General features: G+C 31.2%; 2 protein-coding genes and 1 non-coding gene across 3 annotated transcripts; 2 read left to right on the top strand and 1 right to left on the bottom strand.

Annotated features, from left to right (window-relative positions):
* The first annotated feature begins 11,842 nt into the window (after positions 1–11,842).
* On the top strand, positions 11,843–14,096 carry LOC124921833 (methyl-CpG-binding domain-containing protein 7-like). Its single transcript, XM_047462531.1, has 6 exons — positions 11,843–12,131; positions 12,315–12,434; positions 12,518–12,556; positions 12,870–13,013; positions 13,488–13,637; positions 13,718–14,096. The coding sequence occupies exons 1-6, from the start codon at positions 11,934–11,936 to the stop codon at positions 13,952–13,954; spliced, it is 888 nt and encodes a 295-aa protein (XP_047318487.1). The 5' UTR covers positions 11,843–11,933; the 3' UTR covers positions 13,955–14,096.
* Positions 14,097–14,763: 667 nt separating this feature from the next.
* Positions 14,764–16,933, bottom strand: LOC124921086 (protein SOSEKI 5). Its single transcript, XM_047461695.1, has 4 exons — positions 16,563–16,933; positions 16,414–16,483; positions 15,416–16,330; positions 14,764–15,064 (listed from the first exon to the last, which is right to left on the bottom strand). The coding sequence occupies exons 1-4, from the start codon at positions 16,756–16,758 to the stop codon at positions 15,037–15,039; spliced, it is 1,209 nt and encodes a 402-aa protein (XP_047317651.1). The 5' UTR covers positions 16,759–16,933; the 3' UTR covers positions 14,764–15,036.
* Positions 16,934–18,372: 1,439 nt separating this feature from the next.
* TRNAV-UAC lies at positions 18,373–18,445 on the top strand. The gene has a single exon. It is a non-coding gene; the product is annotated as a tRNA-Val (tRNA).
* The last annotated feature ends 4,861 nt before the right edge of the window (positions 18,446–23,306 follow it).

Genomic DNA, 23,306 nt, shown 5'->3' with positions numbered 1-23,306 from the left:
TAAAGATGAGAAACGAAGAAGATGAGGTTTCTAGAAGGTCATCGGCGTCGAGCGCAATCCTCTGGCATTCGCAAAGAAGACGATCAAAACGACGTTGTTTCATTAAAATGAAACGCATTGTTACGATCCGTTGACGGTCCATCAGGCGTTCATGCGTTTGGGCTAACGGGGTTGATGTCCCATTAGTTGATCATGTGTGGTCCCGGGAGCGCGTCTTCTTAGTTAAAATTGGCTATGCGGAGCGTCCTGGTGCGTATATTGAAGACCATGCGCTCATCTGATGGATGAAGTTCCTGCTACAACTAATTTCTTTAATTTCGGCCACACTAGATTATCAGTTTTTATTTTTAATAAAAAAAAGTTATTTGAAATCAATTTTTTAACCTTTTCTTTCATTTTTCTTTACCAATTTAATACGCGAAAATATTTTTGAAAACATAATAAAAATTATGTTCATTTATTTTATTTTTGAGTATTTTAGAATATTTATTTTATTATTTTAGGCTATAAATTACATATAACTTATATTTAAAATTATAATTAAATTATTTCAACCCTTTTTGAGTTTAATTTGTGTAAAATAAATGCAATATTTTAGTTTTAAATTATTTTTGGTTTTTAATTAATTTTTCTAATTAGAGTTTAATTATCATAATAATTAACCCTAATGTAATTTTGACATCTTCCTTAGATTATTTTGAATTTAAAAATTCAAAATATTATTTTTAAATTATAAATATTATTATAAATTGGGTTATGTCAAATTTCCATGCTTACAGATTTGAACGTGCATTTCGATTATTTAACTGATCAAACTGAACCGTTTATTCTTAATGAAAATATTGAGAAATCTATACATATTATAAAATGTAGTATAATTATAATTAAGTTCAAATTAGTATTATGTTTAATATTAAGTTAAAAATTGTGAATTTTAAATTAAATTATTATTTTAAAGTGAAAAACTTTGACTAGGTAAAGAATTAAACTGAAAAATTAGAGTAAAAATAAAATAAAATAGGAGAAATTAACTTTGATTCTACTCCTAGCGACTTCCTACATGGCATGCAAAGCTGTAATTTAAAAAAAATATAAAAGTATATTTAGAAAAGAAGGGCACCTCTACTCGTATTCCCTTTCAACTCGTCTTTCCCTTTCAACTCGTCTTCGCTTGAAACCCATTACGTCGTAGACTCTTCTTTCAAACCATAGCTCTCGTCTTACACTTGAAACCCATTACGCCCAAACTCTTCTTTTAAACCCTAGTTCGCACACCTCTTCGAAGAATTCATTGATCGGTAAACTCGAGCGCAGTCGTTCTTACTTTACTGCAAATCTCAAATTGAACGTATCCATTGTTCGGTAAACTCGAACGCAATCGTTTTTTACTTCAGTTCAAATCGCAAATTGAACACCAGTAAAAAAATAAGTATTAGTAAGGGCGAAAGACGTTACTGAAATCCTCTACAACCGTTATTGATGACATTCTATAACGATATTTATCGTCGTTATCATTTGTTACAAAAAAAGAGTGTTACTAATAATAGAATAGTATCAGTAACGACTTTTTAAAACCGTTACTGAAACTCATATTAGTAACGGCTATACAACTGTTACTGATATTAAATCAATAAGGGCTTTACCAAACATAAAACCGGTACTAATAAAGTATTAGTAACGATTTTCTTATGTTTAATAACGTTACTGATAAAGTTTTAGTAACGGTTTTCTTATGTTTAATATTGTTACTAATACTTTATCAGTAACGGTTATTTCATACTTAATATCGTTACGGATACTCTTATTAGTAACGGTTTCTTTGTGTTTAATACCGTTACTAAAAAATATAATCGTTTTTTTTTGTTTTTTTTATATTTAATATTTGTAACTATATAAATAATAATTATTATTCATTTGTCAAAAACATTAATATAATCCAAAAAGCACAATCCACAATCCACAATCCACAATCCACAATCATCAATCATCAATCCACAATCTAAAAACCAAAATCCAAAATTCAAAATCAGAATCCAAATTACGTCATCAAATTATGAGAGATCAATATTATTATTATTGTTCCATGATTTAGATAAAGAAAACCCTACCTTCCAAAATCAATAGCAGCCAATGCGGTTGTTCCAGAAGTGAGAGCGGAATTTAGCAAGCAAACTTTGGAGAAAGCATTGTATGTCTGAAGAAAAGTTGTGGCAACTGCCCACTCAATGTGGGAAGTCTTCACCCTCAACAATGAGCCTATGCAAATGGTGGCATGCAAAAATAGCAGCATGCTTTCCCCATGTTCATAAAAAAAACCTAGCAGAACAAATCAGACACATGCGGCTGGTGTTCAGGAAACAAGAACATAATATTTTAAAAATAAAAAGATTATAAGTTTCCTTTGGTTTGAAAATTTCACTCCACTTCACTAAACTGCATCCTTTTTTTTGGGATGATATGAGATTTTTAAGAACATAATAGAGTTAACCAATAGCTAACGACATGGAGTACTTTGAGTTATTTTGAAAAGTATGAGATCGAGGAGACCCATGCTCTAGAACGAAGAACTGGAACAAACTCTTAAGTTGCTCCAAAGTAGCTCAAGTACAAATAGTCTTGCCTTAAATTTGGAGGCCATGACAATGAGGATCGTGCTGCCTTCCTCTAGGGCATAAACTATAGTTTTTCATAACAAATAAAAAAACTAGCTACTATAGTTAATCTACATATCAAAGGGTGTATTCTTACAATGACATTTTGGCTTCACTTGGAAACACTTGTGTTTGGAGCTGGCTAAGAAATTTCATGGATACAAATTCAAACTCGTGTGGTATATAAAAGGTGAGGCTGACCACATTCAAACATCTATTTTCAATGATCCAACTGTCGGATTACCAGGAAATTTAAATAGTTTGTATATTTTAGCCCTCACCAAGCTCAATTGGACATCATCTCTTACAGGAGAAGCAATTCTATCATGAGATGTATCTGAATCTAGATCTAGATCTATATATGAGCTAGCTCAAGTATGATTTACTTTGATTCCAAATAGGAAAATATTTGAATCTACACCCGCATGAGAAATGAATTTTTCAAATGAGGCTACAACCTAATTAATACATAGTCAATTTTGTGTGGTTCCAATTTTCGAAAGACAATAAATAGACCTACCTTTTTGAAAAGGTCGATTATATCTTTCAGTCTTCTTTCAGTCTTGTATATTTCTGCATTCCATATATGAAAATCAAATAGTAAAAGAAGCCTAGTGGTGTAGGCTCCTTCCCAAAATTGGGTCAATTTCCATAAATCAATTAATGAAATTCGACCCAACTAGACATGAAGAACAAACACCCCTTTCTAAAAAATGAAGGGAATTGAAATAAATGAAAATTGAAATGACTAATTAACCATAGAAGCATGATGAATCAAGGATTTCTTGCACCGAATTGAAGAAGGAGAATGAGAAGAAGAGAGGAATTGGTTGGCGCTGAAACAATGCTTTTAAGCCGCAGAAGTTGTGGTTGGATTTGGAGGCCGTCTATCACTAGAACAGCCCATCTCTAAACCATTCAAACCTTGAGTTCCTTCCATGGTTACATTCTTGATAAGAAAACTTGTTTGATAATCCTGGAATTTGCATTGTAATTGGAATTGGCATTGGAATTGGAGGGTCCAATTCCAATTTTTATGTTTGTTACACACTTTAATATTAAGAACCAATTCCAATGGAATTCAATATATTGTAATTTGATAGTTCTTAATTTCAATCTTTTTAGGTCGGAATTGTAATTCCAAATTAACACGTTTTTCATGTTTTGACATGTTTAACACGTTTTTCACACATTAAACATGTTTAACACGATTAACATATTTTCATATTTTGGCACGTTTAACACATTTTTGACACATTTAACACGTTTTTTATGTCATTGACACGTTTAACACGTTTAACATGATTTTCACGTTTTTAACACGTTTTTGACACGTTTAACACGTTTTGGCACGTTTAACACGTTTTTGACACGTTTAACACATTTTGACACATTAAACACATTTAACACGTTTTTCACGTTCTTAACACGTTTAACACGTTTTTGACACATTAACATATTTTTCACGTCCTTGACACGTTTAACACGTTCTTGGCACGTTTAACACATTTTTGACACGTTTAACATGATTTTAACGTTTTTAACACGTTTAACATGTTTTTGGCACGTTTAACACGTTTTTGGCACGTTTAACACGTTTTTGACACGTTTAACACGTTTTAACACGTTTTGACACATTTAACACGTTTTTCACATTCTTGACACGTTTAACACGTCCTTAACACATTTAACACGTTTTTCACGTCCTTGCTTAACACATTTAACACGTTTTTGACACGTTTAACATGATTTTCACATTTTTAACACGTTTTTGACACGTTTAACACATTTAACACGTTTTTGACACGTTTAACACGTTTTTCACGTCCTTGACACATTTAACACGTTTTTCACGTCCTTGACACGTTTAACACGTTTTTGACACGTTTAACACGATTTTCACGTTTTTAACACGTTTAACACGTTTAACACGTTTTTAACACGTTTAACACGTTTTTAACACGTTTAACATGTTTTTGGCACGTTTAACACGTTTTTGACACGTTTAACAGGTTTGGACACATTTAACATGTTTTTCACGTCCTTGACACGTTTAACACATTTTTGACACATTTAACATGTTTTTCACGTCTTTGACATGTTTAACTTGTCCTTCACACGTTTAACATGTCCTTGACACGTTTAACACGTTTTTGACACGTTTAACATGATTTTCACGTTTTTAACACGTTTTTTACTTTTTGGCACATTTTGCACGTTTTGGTACGTTTAACAAGTTTTTCATATATTTAACTCGTTTTTGATGCGTTTATCACGTTTTTGACAAATTAAATACGTTTTTTTACGTTTTTGACACGTTTTACACGTTTTCACATTTTTTACACATTTAATACATTTCTTTACATTTTTGACACGTTTAACACATTTAACATGTTTTTCACGTTTTGGCACGTTTAACAAGTTTTTCACATGTTTGGAACGTTTAACACGTTTTCATGTTTTTAACACATTTAAAACGTTTTTAATACATTAAACACGTTTAACACGTTGTTGACACGTTTCACATGTTTTTTATGTTTTTGAAACGTTTGACACATGTTTAACATATTTAACACGTTTTTAACACGTTTGTCACGTTTTGGCACGTTTAAAAAGTTTTTTTTCACTTATTTGGCACGTTTAATACATTTTTGATACGTAAACACGTTTAAACGTTTTTGACATGTTTAACACATTTTAAACCTATCAAAACGTGTGAAAAACATGTTAAACGTATGAAAAATGTCAAAAACGTGTTAAATGTGCCAAAAACGTGAAAAACGTGTTTATAACGTGAAGGATGTGTGAAAACGTGAAAACGTGTTAAGATGTGTGAAAAACGTGAAAAACACGTGAAAACGTGAAAAACGTGTTAAATCGTGTGAAAACGTGTGAAAAACGTGTTAAACTTGCCAAAACGTGAAAAACATGTTAAACGTGTCAAAATGTGTAAAACGTGTGAAAAATGTGTTAGACATGTCAAAAATGTGTTTAACGTGCCAAAAACGTGAAAAACATGTTAAACGTGTGAAAAACGTGTTAAATGTACCAAAACGTGAAAAAACGTGTTAAACGTGTCAAAAATGTTTAAAACGTGTTAGACATACCAAAAACGTGTTAAACGTGTGAAAACGTGAAAACATGTTAAACGTGTGAAAAACGTATTAAACATGTTAAAAACGTGCCAAAAACGTGAAAAACGTGTTAAACTTGTTAAAGTGTGTGAAAAACGTGAAAAACGTGTGAAAACGTGTTAAACTTGTTAAAACGTGTGAAAAACGTGAAAACGTGTGAAAACATGTGAAAACGTGAAAAATATGTTTATCGTGTGAAAAACGTGTTAAACGTGTGAATTATGTGTGAAAAACGTGTTAAATGTGCCAAAACGTGAAAAAACGTGTTAAACGTGTCAAAAATGTGTAAAACGTGTTAGACATGCCAAAAACATGTTATATGTGTGAAAACGTGAAAAACATGTTATATGTGTGAAATTTATTAAACATGTTCAAAACGTGCCAAAAACGTAAAAAAATGTGTTAAATTTGTTAAAACGTGTGGAAAACATGTTAAACGTATTAAAAATGTTAAAAGCGTGTTAAGCATACCGAAAATGTGAAAAACATGTTAAACGTGTGAAAATGTGTTTTAAGTGTGAAAATGTGTTAAACATGTCAAAAACGTGTTTGAACGTGTCAAAAACGTGTTAAAATGTCAAAAACGTGTTAAACATGTCAAAAACGTATTAAACATGTCAAAAACGTGAAAACATATGTAAAAAGATAATATTTTGAACCGATATTTTATTTTACAAACATAGGAATTAGAATTGAATTACAATTGAATTACAATTCTATTATTTTCCCAAACATAGGAATTGGAATTGAATTACAATTCTATAATTTTTTTAAACATAGGAATTGAATTGTAAATCAATGTCGATTCTCATGGAATTGGAATTAGAATTCCAATGCCAATTCCAATTCCAATTCCTCTTCATCAAACACACTCTGGGTGTGTTTGATAACCCTGGCATTGGAATTGGAATTGGAATTGGAATTGGAGGGTCCAATTCCAATTCTTATGTTTGTTAGACACTTTAATTTTAATAATTGGAATTGAAATTAGAATTCCAATGAAATTGGATATAGTGTAATTTGATAGTTCTCAATTCCAATCTTTTTAGGTCGGAATTGTAATTTCAAATTAACACGTTTTTTTATGTTTTTGACATGTTTAACATGTTTAACACGTTTTTGACACATTTAACATGTTTTTTACGCCATTGACACGTTTAACACGTTTTTGACACGTTTAACATTGTTTTCACGTTTTTAACACGTTTTTGACATGTTTAACACGTTTTGACACATTTAACACGTTTTTCACGTCCTGGACACGTTTAACACATTTTGACACATTTAACACGTTTTTCACGTACTTGACATGTTTAACACGTCTTTAACACGTTTAACACGTCCTTGACACGTTTAACACATTTTAATACGTTTTTGGCATGTTTAACACATTTTTGGCACGTTTAACACGTTTTTAACACGTTTAACACGTTTTGACACATTTAACACGTTTTTTACGTACTTGACACGTTTAACACGTTTTCACACGTATTTCACATTTTTCACACATTTTTCACGTTTTTCACACGTTTAACACGTTTTTGGCACGTTTAACACGTTTTTGGCACGTTTAACATGTTTTTTTGCACGTTTAACACGTTTTGACATATTTAACACGTTTTTTACGTACTTGACACATTTAACACGTTTTTGACACATTTAACATGTTTTTCACGTCCTTGACACGTTTAACACGTCATTGACATGTTTAACACATTTTTGACACGTTTAACATGATTTTCACGTTTTTAACATGTTTAACACGTTTTTGACACGTTTAACATGTTTTTAGCATGTTTTTGTCACGTTTAACACGTTTTGACACATTTAACATGTTTTTCACGTCCTTGACACGTTTAACACGTTTTTGACACATTTAACACGTTTTCACATCCTTGACACGTTTAACACATTTAACATGATTTTCACGTTTTTAACACGTTTAACACGTTTTTGACACGTTTTGACACGTTTAACAAGTTTTGACAAACCTAACACGTTTTTCATGTCCTTGACACGTTTAACACGTTTTTGACACATTTAACACGTTTAACACGTCCTTGACACGTTTAACACGTTTTTGACACGTTTAATATGATTTTCATGTTTTTGACACGTTTAATATGATTTTCATGTTTTTGACACATTTAACACGTTTTTGACACGTTTAATACATTTTTGACACATTTAATATTATTATCACGTTTTCACGTTTTTGACACATTTAACACGTTTTTTTACGTTTTTGACACATTTAACACGTTTGTTTACGTTTTTGACATATTTAACACATTTTTTTACGAATTTGACACATTTACCTCATTTTGACACATTTAACACGTTTTCACGTTTTTGACCATTAAACATGTTTTTTACGTTTTTGACACGTTTAACACGTTTTTGACACCTTTAACACATTTTTTTTTTACGTTTTTGACACATTTACCTCATTTTTGACACGTTCACGTTTTTCACGTTTTGGCACGTTTAACAAGTTTTTCACATGTTTGGAACGTTTAACACGTTTTCATATTTTTAACACGTTTAAAACGTTTTTAACACATTAAACACGTTTAACACATTGTTGACACGTTTCAAATGTTTTTTACGTTTTTGAAACGTTTGACACATTTTTAACACATTTAACACGTTTTAAACATGTTTAACATGTTTTTCACGTTTTGGCACGTTTAACAAGTTTTTCACTTATTTTGCACGTTTAACACATTTTTGATACATGTAACACGTTTTTACGTTTTTGACATGTTTAACATGTTTTAAACCTATCAAAACGTGTGAAAACATGTTAAACGTATTAAAAATGTCAAAAACGTGTTCAATATGCCAAAAACGTGAAAAACGTGTTAAAAACGTGAATAATATGTGAAAACGTGAAAAACGTGTTAAAACGTGTGAAAAACGTGAAAAATGTGTGAAAACGTGTTAAACTTGCCAAAACGTGAAAACATATTAAACGTGTGAAAACGTGTTAGACATGCCAAAAATGTGTTTAACGTGCCAAAAACGTGAAAATCATGTTAAACGTGTGAAAACGTGTTAAATGTGAAAAACGTGTGAAAACGTGTTAAACGTGTGAAAAACGTGTTAAATGTGCCAAAACGTGAACAAACGTGCTAAACGTGTCAAAAATGTGTAAAACGTGTTAGACATGCCAAAAACGTGTTAAACGTGTGAAAAATGTGAAAAACATGTTAAACGTGTGAAAAACGTATTAAACATGTTAAAAACGTGTCAAAACGTGAAAAACGTGTTAAACTTGTTGAATTGTGTAAAAAACATGTAAAAAACGTGTGAAAACGTGAAAAACGCATTTAACTTGTTAAAACGTGTAAAAACGTATGAAAAACGTGTTAAACTTGTTAAAACGTGAAAACGTGAAAAACGTGTTAAAACGTGTGAAAATGTGAAAAACATGTGAAAACGTGAAAAATGTGTTAAAACGTGTTAAAAACGTGTGAAAACGTGAAAAACAAGTGTTACAAGTATGAAAAACGTGTTAAATGTGTCAAAACATGAAAAAATGTGTTAAAGGTGTCAAAAATGTGTAAAACATGTTAGACATGCCAAAAACGTGTTAAACGTGAAAAACATGTTAAACGTGTGAAAAACGTATTAAACATGTTAAAAACGTGCCAAAAACGTGAAAAACATGTTAAACTTGTTAAAACGTGTGAAAAACATGTTAAACGTATTAAAAATGTTAAAAACGTGTTAAACATACTAAAAACGTGAAAAACATGTTAAATGTGTGAAAATATGTTTTAAGTGTGAAAATGTGTTAAACATGTCAAAAACGTGTTTAAACGTACCAAAAACGTGTAAAAATGTGTTAAACATGTCAAAAACGTGTTAAACATGTCAAAAACGTATTAAACGTGCCAAAAACGTGAAAACATATTTTAAAAGTTAATATTTTGAACCGATATTTTATTTTACAAACATATGAATTGGAATTGAATTACAATTCTATCATTTTCCCAAACATAGGAATTGGAATTGAATTACAATTCTATAATTTTTCCAAACATGGGAATAAGAATTGAATTGTAATTCAATGTCAATTCTCATAGAATTGAAATTAGAATTTCAATGCCAATTCCAATTCCAATTCTCCCTCATCAAACACACCCTTATTATATTCCTTTTCAATTATCATCAAAGATGAATTACAATATTGAATTACAATATTCCCAAGTTTATTGTTGGGTTTTCTTTAATAATATAGCATTCACATATCAAATTTAATAAATTAAAAGAGATATACCAAGCATATATACATAATATCATTGATATATTATCATATTCATTTCTTTGTATGGCCAGTTCTACTATGAAACAAGAAAACAACAAATCAAGAAACTTCTCAAGAAGAAGATACCAAGAAACTTGCTTTAAAAACATTATATGCTTTAACTTTTAACTAATACCTCTCTAAGTGATATAAAACAATACCACACACCAAAAAGCTAATGAAAAACTTTTATTTATTATTAACCAACCCAATATATAAACAAACACAAAGTTTCAATCTTCTCAAGATCTTAAAAGTGTGGTAGTAGCATCAGAAACAACTATCGGGATTGTATTTTCTTCTTGTGAAATTGTGTCGCTCATCAAACTTTTATTTTAGCACTTTCATGTCATTGCATATGTATGACTGATGTCTCTCCTCTACAATTATTAATTACACATTTAATGAGATTAAAATGAATTTTATATCTTAATAATGAAGAGCAAGTAATTGTTAGAGGTGTTCATTGCCATTGCGGGCAGGTATTATCTTTCGGGTAAATAAATGGGTCAGAGTTTTTTATTATAAAAATGGATCAGAATTTTCTGTTTTGCAAACGAGTTAGGATATAAATACATTTTTTGGTATTTTTTTTTAACACTGTAAGGTTGGAGAGAGTAAACAAATCTAGGGTTTTCTGGTTCCTTCTTTGTTCTTTAGCTGGTCCAGAGAGAGGTTAGGGGAGCTTTGATTATGGAGTTTTCCAATCAATCCTAATATAATCACTTCTTTCATTTGAGGGCAGTGTTTGATTTCTAAGAAAATCCGTAGTTTTACTGTTGCAAAACCCAACCGTAATAGAAAATCACTGCAATGTGACAACAACACGACCACGGTCCATGAGAAATTCATCCAACTGCAAATATTAAAATCCAAAGTCATTGTCAATCCAAGTATATTCTACCAGATTCATAAACAAAATATAAAAAAGATTGAGATATGACAACGCAGTTCAAACAACATGACAACACAGTTCATAAAACATGATAACGTAGTTCATAAAATATGACAACGCAGAAATATAAAAAATGACAATGCAAAATTAACATAAGTTAAAACGAAGAATATAAAACATTACAATTCAGCTAATACAATATTACAACGCAGTTCAAACAACATCACAACACAATTTATAAAACATGACAATACAGTTTATAAAACATTACAACAATGCAAAAAAAAAAAAACTTTACAATGCACAAAGCAGTTCATAAAACATGACAATGTACATCACAGAAGATCGTAAGTTAGACTACATCACTAAATTTTGCACTGAAGTAAAGAAGGATGAATGAGTTTACCATTTTTAAGCGGCGTTCAATTTTCAAGATTGAAGAACAATATAGTCAAACAGAGAACAAAAATGGAATACGTTCGATTTGCGATTTGAACTAAAGTAAAGAACGATCGCGCTCGAGTTTACCAATACGTGGATACGTTAGATTTACGATTTACATTGTAGTAAAGAACGATTGCGCTCGTGTTTACCGATCAATGGATTCTTTGAATAGGCGTGCGGGCTAGGGTTTGAAATAAGAGTTTGGGCGTAATGGATTTCAAACGAAAGACGAGGGCTAGGGTTTGAAAGAGGGGCGCGCCGCTTTTCTAAATATATTTTTATAATTTTTTTTTAAAATTAAAACGTGGCATATGTAGCAGCGTCGATCTCTCTATCATTTCTCGTAAAAAAAACCCGAATAAGTTTGGATCCCAATTGGATCTTCATCATCATCCCTATTGTTCAGCATTTGCCCAAACGAGACAACAGCACAGTATAGTTAACAATTCAGACTTGCCAATTGCTCCTTCCTGAATTCTGATCGCAGATCGCCAAGAATGAAGGACGACGACGACGATGCTCTCCTCTCGCCGTCGATTCTACCCCCATTGACCACAATTGCTTCTCCTTTGCAACCCTTGGATGATTCCAGCCGTCAGCTCAAGCCAACTCCAACCAAAACCTCTCGTTTCGAGCTTCCCGGAGGTTGGGAGGTTCAATATGTGCCTCGGGCCATCGGCAAACACGTTGACAAGGTTTTTATTACTTTTCACTCTCCATCTAACCTTATTATTATGGCACCATTTTCCCTGCATGAATTCGGTTCTATACAATGGGGCATAGACTCTCAAGATATCAAAATTTTAGGTTTCTTGTAACTAGGTCCAGATCAAACTTGTTTGATGTAGTTCTTAACCAGGGAACTTTCATTCTTGCAGTATTACTTTGAGGAAGGTTCTGATAGGAGGTTCAGATCTCTGAAAGAAGTTGAGAGATACGTCCGTGGTCAGGAAAACATAACTTCAAAGAAACCATATAAAGCACACAAGCATATCAGTGTCAGTTTCTGCTTGTGTTTTATGTTTTGCTGAGAATATGGTGATTGCTGAACTAATTGTAGTTTCCCTTTCAAATTTGGCAGAAATCTGGTCAAAGGAAGAGGGCTGTCTCAGGGAGGATGGTAAGGACACAAACTTTTGAAGCTTTCATCTACTCATAATTTAGTTGTTAGGTCTTCACTTAAGTGTTCTTGAACCTTAAGCAATCGGTTGGTTATTATCTTCTGAGAGGGCCTAATCTGGATTCTCTAAATAAGGCATTTTGGTTCTTTACTTTCTCGATCATTTTATTCTCTGGATTTCTTAGACAATCTGTTTTTATGGATGAATGAATGACAACATTGTTACTCGTGAATGGTGGTTTGGTTCCTGTTAGTCAATATCTAATCCAACTGTTTATTCTCACCAATGATAGCACTACTAATTTGTCTGCAGTTGTTGAAACTGGACGAAATATCCGACGAAGAACAGTTAACCATTGAAAATCCTTCTAGTGCTGCAGGGACATCGCACTTTGCACTTCCTGTTGGTTGGGTTGTTAAGGAAGTGCCGAGTAAATACCAAGGACTGACAACCAAGGTTCAACTTAAACTTTGTTTCTAGCTCTGAGATCATGTTTTTTATTTGTGTTTAAAGAGTTGCATTTCTTGCCTTGTCTCTTTGGTTCAAGCATATCTCAAAAGTTGTCTTAGTTCCTTAAGGAAATCTACAATGTCTTGGATTGATCTTGGTCAAAAAAGTTAGGATCAAACTCTTTATATCTATGATGGGTTAGAGCCATAACTATCAAATACTCTTTGAATTCTTTAGCTTCAAATGGGATACCTTGTTCTTTCTGTACACGATGTATATTTGATGGAATTCTTATGTTAATAATGATTGATTTTCTTTGTTGAATCCATTTAGCATATACAGAAGTTGTGGTCACATGTTATTTTCTTCTTGAGAAGGCAAAAATATGACAAATCTTTTAGCATCCATGTCAATCTTTGTCAGTTGTATATACTACCATCATGAGTAGAATAGATTTCATTTAAATTGTTTGTTATGCAGTTCTACTATGAGCCAGGGACTGGTCAAAGGTTCCGGTCGTTTAGTGCTGTTAGGAGATATATTTCAGAGAAGAATGTTGAGAAGAATATTGAGAATAATATTGAAAATGCTCCTCTGGCCAAGATGTTCGAGTTGGGCAGTGGTGTTAAGGCGAGATCATTAATAATAATATTTCATTTCAAGTAGTTATGGTTTGCTTCGCTATTAAACATTCCAATTTGTCGTTGCAGAAACCTCGTTCAAAGAAGAAGATTTCTGAGCGCAAGATAGATGGTCCGACATTGGATTTTTCCAGAACACCAGCTAAAATAAACTGGATACTTGATGATTCAGTAAATGGTAAATGGAATGCTTTAATTGGTCAATCAATGGTACCAGAACCCATAAGACAACTGTGGGAGGAGAAATTCCAGTCATCGATCAATGGCAATGACGATGGCATGGCCAGTGCCATTGTAGGTAGGTAATAGAGAACGAGATGAATAGTGATGGACCAAAATTTTCTGCCCGACATTATTGGGCTGATTCATTTTTACAGTTTTATTGTGTTGACCATGTAAATTTAGTGAGACAATTTTCTGTATACCATAAGACCATGGCATCAATTAGACCTTGTTTGAAAATCATGTTATTTGCTTAAAACAACATTAGGATGATGTAACCTTTTCTCAATCAAAGTTTAGTCACAACTTTCTACTAATGAAGAAAAAGAACAATGTGCATGCAATAGAGAAGTAGAAGAGAGGAGGATGTCATTTCCCTAACAAAAGCTGCGCTTACTTGTTTGATTCCGCTTATTTGTTAAACATTTTATGTAAGTTTGAATCGCTAATGTTGGGTGTGATTAAACTATGTATTTATTTGTGGTAGATGAGAGGATATCAATTGGTCTTATTTCCCTATTCTTCTTCATCATATATATAGATAGAGCCTAAGATGCAGTTTTAATAGAGCTTTTCAGAAATCATAAAGCTTGAAAATGACAAACAGGAGGGGGGGGGGGGAGGCATACGGCATGATCTATCTCATCCATCATAAATGTTGTGTAAGAATGCTTAAACAAGTAAAGTAATCGGGAGCAGTTAGATATATTAAAGGAGATAGATATTACCAGCAGGAGAAGCTGTAATCCTCTTCAAAAACCTAACAGATAATCTGCTGATCTTGTTTGTTTTTTCAAACCACAACCCAAAAACCTAACAGATAATCTGCTGATCTTGTTTGTTTTTTCAAACCACAACCCAGAACCACTGTTTTCTTTCTGTTGTTACAAATTAATTGCGGCTAGAATATGTTGTAGGAAATTCCACATGATTGATTCATCACTATGAACATAATAATCTCAACTTAATACCATTTAAATACTTGTTGAAACAAATTAAGGCAAGTAATTGATTATTTGAGATATGGGCATGAGCTGCATTCATGTTTGCCTGTTAGAAACAATAATACAGTAGTAGTAGTAGTGATCTCTACCTCAAATTCTCCTATCCAACCTGACCCAACCTTATTATTAGACACTTCCAACTGCCACTCATCATCATCATCATCACTTCCAAGTCTGAGTACTACTACTCCTGCAGCAGCCAAGAAACATTTTTTACTTTAATCCATGAATTATGGTCCTGAGTACTGACCAACAATGGATTAAGATTGACACCATTATTTATTTCAATGTATTATGGGTGAAGAAGACTTCATTCATATTCACCTAGTCCTTTTGTGTGTTTTGTGATTCTTTTCCAAGATAATGATGATATCATCACTTTTTGTGAATAGAAATCAATGAATGATACACTGACTAGACTAGACTGACTGACTACCTGCAGAATCAAAGGATCCTTCCAAATAAATGGATAGCTGCTGCATGGAAAGCCTAAAAAACTTTAATAAAAAATGCATGTGAATGTGAAAGAAAGTTGACTCACCGATCTGATGCAGATCTCTTGAGGATCGGGATCTCGTCCTTGTTTGTCTCTACAATTAACAAGCTACCACTGAAGTACTCTTTACCCTCCATTTTTACCTGCCCGTTAATCTCGCTTGTCTCATCCTTCTTTTCCACTTTATTCGAAACCACCCTTCCACGCGGCACCCTTCCCTTGTAGTACGATATCAGATTGAATCCCTGCCGTTCTTCACCTCTATCTTCTTCCTCCTTCCAGCAGGTCGGCCCGCAGTCTTTGAACGACATAGAACCGCATGAAATCAACTGCATCAGAACAGATGACGCCCTCAGACGACCACTTGGTGGAGTAGGAATCACATCCTTGCTCACAATCACACGGCTGTCGCCTTTCATCAGGGAACCCAGGGTTTCGGGACTCGAATCCGACTCCGGTGGTGAGATCATGTCTTCCCTTCTCAGTTCCGTATACTGGCTCTGGCTCTGACTCCCGCTACACGACGGTGGTTTCGTTTTCACTTCTTCTATCTCGTCTTTCTCAACCACTGTCACAGCTGTTCTCCGCCTGCTGCTGCGGCGATCCTCGGTCTGAGTGGACGCATTGGCAGCAGCAGCCCTACCGCTTCCGCCGCCAGAGTCGGATTCCATATCGTTCTTGTAAACCTTATACTCGTTGAAATCGGTCGATGTCCATGATTGATTCCTCTGCCGAATCACCACCGGGAAATCAGATTCGTTGCTGATGCTAGGTTTTCTAATAACCGCAGGTGGTGGTGGTGGTGGCCTTCTGGCGCTGGTCTCGATCTCATGATTAGATTTGGAAATGATGTCGCCGTGGAAGAGCTCCGTTCCTTTGAGAACGTAATCCTGACCGTGCGCTGGATAGACAAGATCATTCTCCTCCAAATCGTGCCAAACGAATCCGTTTCTATAACTCCTAAAATTCGTCGAGAATATAAAACTCTCAGTTGATGAAATTAAACCTAAAGCAGAGTTGGATGGATGAAAATGGAAACGAACCTTTTGCAGGACCAGGAATACAATTCAGTCATGCCTCTACCACGGAGTATAACCAGTCGATTGATAACATCTACATAGTAAGTAATAATGATAATAAGACTAGCTAACTAACAGTTGAACAAGTAAATGAGATGGATCTTGCTAATTACCTCTTAGATAAAGACCTTGGGGGGAGGAAAGAGGAACTTCGATGAAATGAGGATGCTCGAGGTGGCCATTGCGGGTGAGGTAATAGACTAGCGGGAGCTTGGGTAGGTTGGTGCGATCATCATCATCATGATCGGGGCTGGTGTCTTCTCTGTGAGTTTGGATTTGCGATCTTCCTCTGGAGGAGGCGATCGCCATCAAATATTTTGGAAGAAAATCTTAGAGAGATGGTATGATTTTGAGAGTAGTTGGAATATGTAAATGTCTATCTATCTATCTAGGCGGGAGAAGGAGACCAAAACCTACTTCCTTCAACTCTCTCTCTCCTCTCTCTTTCTCTCTCTCTCAATTAAGTTTGAATTTCTCTGCAAGTGAAAAGAAAAGTGACTAAACAACCAGATATACGGCCTAGTACAATTTATAAATAAGTCTGATGAATTATCTAATAAATTGTTATAATAATAAAATTATTCTTTCTTATTCAAGTTTTTATTAAACAGTGACTTTAAACAATCATAATTTTAATTTTAGTTATGTGAAGTTTTTTTTTTAATTTACAAAACGTCTTCATTGTTATTTTATCGTATTGTTTTTTAATTTTTTCAATTAATTTGTCAAATTTATAAATGAAATATGTTTAGCCGTTTTGAAAGTATGTTTTTTAAACTGTGTATTTTTCAAGATGAGAGGGTTTAGGTAACTAAAAAAAAGTGTGACATTGTAATGAAAAAATTAAAAAATATATATAATTTGATATTCATATGATGTAAATGGAGCTTATCCACATAAATGAATCTTAGTGTAATATATTCATATTAATAATTATTGATAATATTCCTAATAGGAAAGAATATAGATTTATGAATGAAATAAGATTTTAAAAGTTATGATAGGCTAAAATTGCATTTTATACCATATTCAACTAATTAGATATTTGTATTATGAACTTAGGATAAGTTTTTGAAAAATAAATTCTATATTATAAAATATAGATGAAATTTGATTTAAATATGTTATTTTGTCATTGTAATTTACAACGTTTAGAAGAAAGTCTCGTATGACTAAAATTGGTCAACCTAGTAGCAAAATTTAAGTTCAAACCTGAATAGCAATTGAGCTTATTCAATGATTTATTTAATAATTTAAAACAAAACAAAAAATAAACTTAAGCAATTGTTTATCGAATAAGTTAATAGTAACTCACTAACATAGTTAAAGTTTCAAGAATGATTCCTAGATCTTTAAAAAATAAAATAAAATAAAATAAAAATAAACTTGATCCAAACTAGGGCTGAATAATGAAATAAAACAGAGTAATATATATATAAATGAAATAATGAGCAGAGAATGTTGACTACTATACAGTGTGAAAGGGAAGAGTGTGGACACAAGTCAACACTCATAAAGAGGGCGGCGCATGTGTTAGCCGGAATGCAACAACTATTCAAATCAAATGGACTCAATATTATTATTATTTCATTTCTACATAATCAACATTTATTATCTTATTTTCAAAATAAATACAATTCACACCATCATTTCAAATAAAATAATAAAATTCACTTATGTGTCTATATACATTCAAATGAAAATAATAACAGTTCAATATTTTATCTTTAATTAAAACTAATTTAGTGAGATTTTTTTATCCAAATAAACCTGATACAAGTGGAAAATAGTTGTTTTGCCAAGTAAGTTTGAGAAAAACAAAACAATTCACGACAAATTAAAATTATAATACTAAATACAAATTATAATATCTTTACAACTCTTTTAAGAAAAGATTCATTATAAAAATAAAAATTTTCATAAGGTGCTGTGGTGTAGTGGTTATCACGTCTGCTTTACACGCAGTAGGTCCCCAGTTCGATCCTGGGCAGCATCAATGTTTTTTTTTATCTTTTGAAAAATATAACATACTAACCTTCATTGTTTTCACCTCAAAATATGTTTACATTTGTGTGCTTAATAAATGACTGTAAATTTTGAGAAGATGTGTTAATGTTTTCTTTTTTTTCTTATTGGCATCTTCTAAAGTTCTGAAAAAGTCAATACTAGTACCCAATAACCCAACCCATTTGATTAGTCAACATGTTTAGGACACATCCTTTTCACATTTTGACCTAAAATGTACTACATACTTTCTCATGTTTCCAAGAGATTCCCTTCTTTCTTGTACAATTTTTCTTTTTTGAGAAGTTTAATTATAATTATTCACCATATATAATTATAAGTTCAATTTATTGGGGGAATTAAACACTTCACTTGTGATAAAAATGACATAAATCAAAACAACTTGATTAAATAAATAATAATAAATCAATTAGATCAAGACATAAAAAGTTGGAGTGAAATTGGATTTCAATGAGCAATTGTTATTATATACAACTAAAAACTTATTTTCCCAAACCAGATCCGGCTTCCATGGTTATTTTATATATATTTTTAAATAAATTATACAAGTTATTGGACTAACTCAAAAGTAAAAAGTCGCTATTTAAGGATGAAAAATTTTAAGTTTAATTCCTATTATGCATTGGGAAGAATGTCGATTTATTTATGAAATTGGACCAAGGTGTCAAATTTATTGTTAAAGTTGTAAAATTTTATCTATGTATATAATTTGATAAAAAGTGTCAAATTTATTCTTCCTAATTAATGTAGTTAAATTTTTATTGACATGTCATTGCAATGTCATATTCACTTATTTTTTTATGTAATTATTTTTATAATCCAAATTTATCATTTCAAACCTATCCTTCTCTTAAATCTCTAATTCTCTTCCAAATTTTACAAAACTCTCAGTACTATTGAATATCATCAAAATTGAACAAATTAAGTTAAAAATTAGCTAACAACAACTAATTAAACTTTAATTAACTTCATTATTCAGATTAAATTAAGTTCGATCCATCTTAATTAATTTGTTCCAAGCTTACCATCTCGCCGAATGTCTCCAGCAATGGACCCATTAACTCATTTAAAGCTCACGTCAAACACAATCAAATTCTTCAAAAACTCAATCTCCCCTGAAATACAAGACCTTAGTCTTGTTCATAAAAATAATCTCATTCAAATTAGACATATTGCCTATAATAGCGAGAAGATATCACTGAATTTATTATCAGCCAAAACGATAACGAAACCGTCGAGTTACCAAAATTATCAAGCAATTCGAACCGAAACCTATTGTGATCGATAAAAATAGCCTCCAAATCCTTGTTAAATAACTCCCGTGGAGCACTACCGATCCACAAACATCAGAGCTAGTAACCGGAGAACTACTCGAGGGAATTTGCCCGCGAAATGGTTATTACTCAGATCCAGTTCAAACAAAAGCTTCATATTCTTGAACCGTGTGTGGAATAGTGTCGTAGAAACGATTGGAGTTAATATTAAAGAATGCAATATTTGTAAGTAATCCAAGCTCGTCCGGTAGATAACCGACAATGTATGAGATCGATTCCGACGACTATTATTATGGAAGGATTGTCTGGAGGCAGTGCACAATATACATATGTTGACTGTGAGATTGAGAGGATATGAGAGAATGGAGAATAAAAGCTGTAACTTGTGAAAAGGTGAAGCTTGCACAGGAACGTCTATTTGGTTTGAGAACTGTTGGGTGAAAGAACAAAGAGCTTGAAGAGGGTTAAATTTTTTATTTAGTTTTATTTTATAAGTATGTTTGAAATGATAAATTTGGGTTATGAAAAATATATGTATAAAAAATAAGTCAGACATGGTATTGCCATGTCAATAAAAATTTAACGGCATTAAATAATTCTGTTAAAAAAATAAATTTGACATTTTTTGTCAAGTTTATATCCATAGATAAAATTTTACAACTTTAATAATAAATTTGACACATTCAACCAACTTTGTAAATAAAATTGACATTCTTCTCATTAAATATTTTCTAAATTTCATAATTGAGGTTCACGTAACTTTATCAAATTAAAAATAAAAAAATTAAAATGAAATTTTTGTTTCCATGTTTTATCTTTGTTCCATCTCACATAAGGAAGGACAATATTGTAATAAAAATAAAGAATTTTTTTTTTATTAAATATTGTTCTATAAACATGTGAGAAAGGGACAGAAGAAAACAGTTTGTATTTAAGTCCAATATATCTACATAAATTTTGATCTAAATTGTTTGTATTTAAGTAAAATCAATACTTTCTTCTATCAAACTAATAAATATTAATTTTATTATATATATATATAATTTAACATAATGAAATAATATTGTAATCATTTCTCAAACAACTCACATTTTTATTAAATATATATTTTTTAAAATTATGGTTTATTTGGATAAAGCCTACTCCAAACAATTTCGATAATTATTTCTTTTTTTTCTTTCTTTCTATTATCTGAATTTATTGCACTAAAAAGTGTATTTATGTAAGAAACAGGAAGGCTTGACCATAACTAGTCTTTGATTTTGACACCGATAGACGTGGCACCTTCCTACTGGTTGAAATTAACCCTAACAAGTCTTTGATTTTGAATGCCTTTATTAATGATGGTCATATTCTTACACGTGCCAAGACTTTCTTAGAGATAATGATTTGCTTGGTTTTGATTTATAAGAGAAAATTTATTTTTGATATATATGTAGAAAAATAGTAGTAATAAAATAAGATAAAAAATAATTATATATTTCCCAAACAAAAATTGAATAAAAAACTTACTAGAAAATCATGGAGCTTGTTTGATTTGAAAAAAAAATCCTTATTGATGAAAAAGCTATTTATGAAAAAGCGATGTGTTTAATTTGTGAGATGAGTAAAAGAAATAATTCTTGAGGATAGAAATATATATATATCAAATAACCCTAAATATTTGAAGATGAAATAACATAGAGCTATAAAATATTGACAACGGACTTATTCTTTTCTTGAGTGGATTAAAAATTTAATAAGAAATTTTTATCAATATATTATTTTTCAGCTCGCTACCATTATCATATTTTAAAATAGCAGTGTCTTATCATTTTTATTATTGACATTTTGTAACTTAACAAAATAAGAAAAAATATATTATAATATTTTAATACAAAATTAATATTTATTAATGTTTAAATTGAAGTGGGACATCATTAGTTCTCCTTAATTAAAAAAAATAATAATAATTATTATTTAATAAGTAAAAAAAATACATAAACTAATTTCATAATTATTGGAGTTAATTTTTTTTCTCCTGATTTTAGAATTGTTATCTTTTCTTATTTAATTTTCAAATTAACACATACATAAATAGTTAGAAAAGTTGAATGACTAGGTTAGGTTATATATTCTTGATTTGATGTACTTTTGTTATTTTTAAGTATTGAAATTGATTTCATGGGTCTAATGGGCCGAACCATAATATTTAGTATTAATGGGTCGAGAATTGTATTTCAACCCCCACGAAACTTATAAGAATTAACAATCAAATTCTGAATCCGATTCAAAGATTATTATTAATTAGTGAAAGAACAATTCAAACAGGTGTCTTGGCCCATTTGCAAAACAATAACATAAATTATATTTTTTTTAAAGCTAAGATAATACTTTAACCCTTATTTAAGGTTGAAATTTGTGTAGTTTTGAATCAGATTTGAATGTGATTCAAACTATCACAATTTTAGTCATACTAACCAAATTGAATAACAGTCTTCTTATTTTAACGTAATATTTTTATTTTTTAATTAATTTTTCATATTGATAAAAAGAACAATAATTCTCTTTTTTTTCCAACCATTTTCATATTTTACACATTTTTTAAGACATTCGAACTACATTCGACAAATTGGTTGAATTGTGCTAGATGATGCTCGAACTATTACATTTTTAGTCATTTAAGACTTTCTCCTAACTGAACAAACACTGTCTTCTTATTTTAACGTAATATTTTTATTTTCTTAATTAATTTATCATATTTGTATAAATATAACAGTTTAATCTTTTTTTATAATAAAATTTCCAACTATTTTCATATATTACACATATTCAACAGTTTGAAGTTCATACATCTCAAAAAAGAAAAAAATACGTCCAAAACGTAAGTAAATATTATTTCATTTATAAATATGACAAATTAAAAAAAAATAATAAAATTGTAATAGTTCAAACATCCTATAACACAATTCAAAGTTTTGAATCTCAATGCGAAATTAGTGTATCAAATTCGAGTATCAAATATCAATTAAGCCAATTTTATTAGTAGTAAAGATTTGTTCATTTGGTTACAAAGGTCGTCAAAAGTACAACAAGGTTCAAAGTTTTGAATATCATCTAGTGAAAACGAATCAAATTTGAGTATCAAATATCAATTGAGCCAATTTTATTAGAAGAAACAGTAAAATATTTGTTCATTCGGTGACAAAAGTTGCTAAAAGCTAGACTTTTAATCCGCCGTTGAATGTGTAATCCTATAGGAGAATTTGAACATATTTTCCATGAGGATAGTGTTGATTTTGCTATTAATAACATATAATTTTCTAAAAAAAATGAGGTTTAATCCATTTTGTTCCTTGTTAATTGCAACTAGATAGGATTCCGGATTTAATATATGATGTTCAAGCACTCACCTTTTTGCTGAATATAATAAACAAAATGATTGTGAGAGAGAACTAATCAAAGTTATACAAAGATGGATCATAAAGAACAGTAATACAATAATGAATAATGTGTAACATCCTTCCCCAACTTGATGACATGAGATTCTACCCATATATTTCTTTTAAAGAAAAAAGA

This window comes from Impatiens glandulifera, chromosome 1 (genome assembly GCF_907164915.1).
Source record: "Impatiens glandulifera chromosome 1, dImpGla2.1, whole genome shotgun sequence".
Classification (NCBI taxonomy): Eukaryota; Viridiplantae; Streptophyta; class Magnoliopsida; order Ericales; family Balsaminaceae; genus Impatiens; species Impatiens glandulifera.
This window is presented reverse-complemented; position numbering and strand designations above follow the sequence as displayed.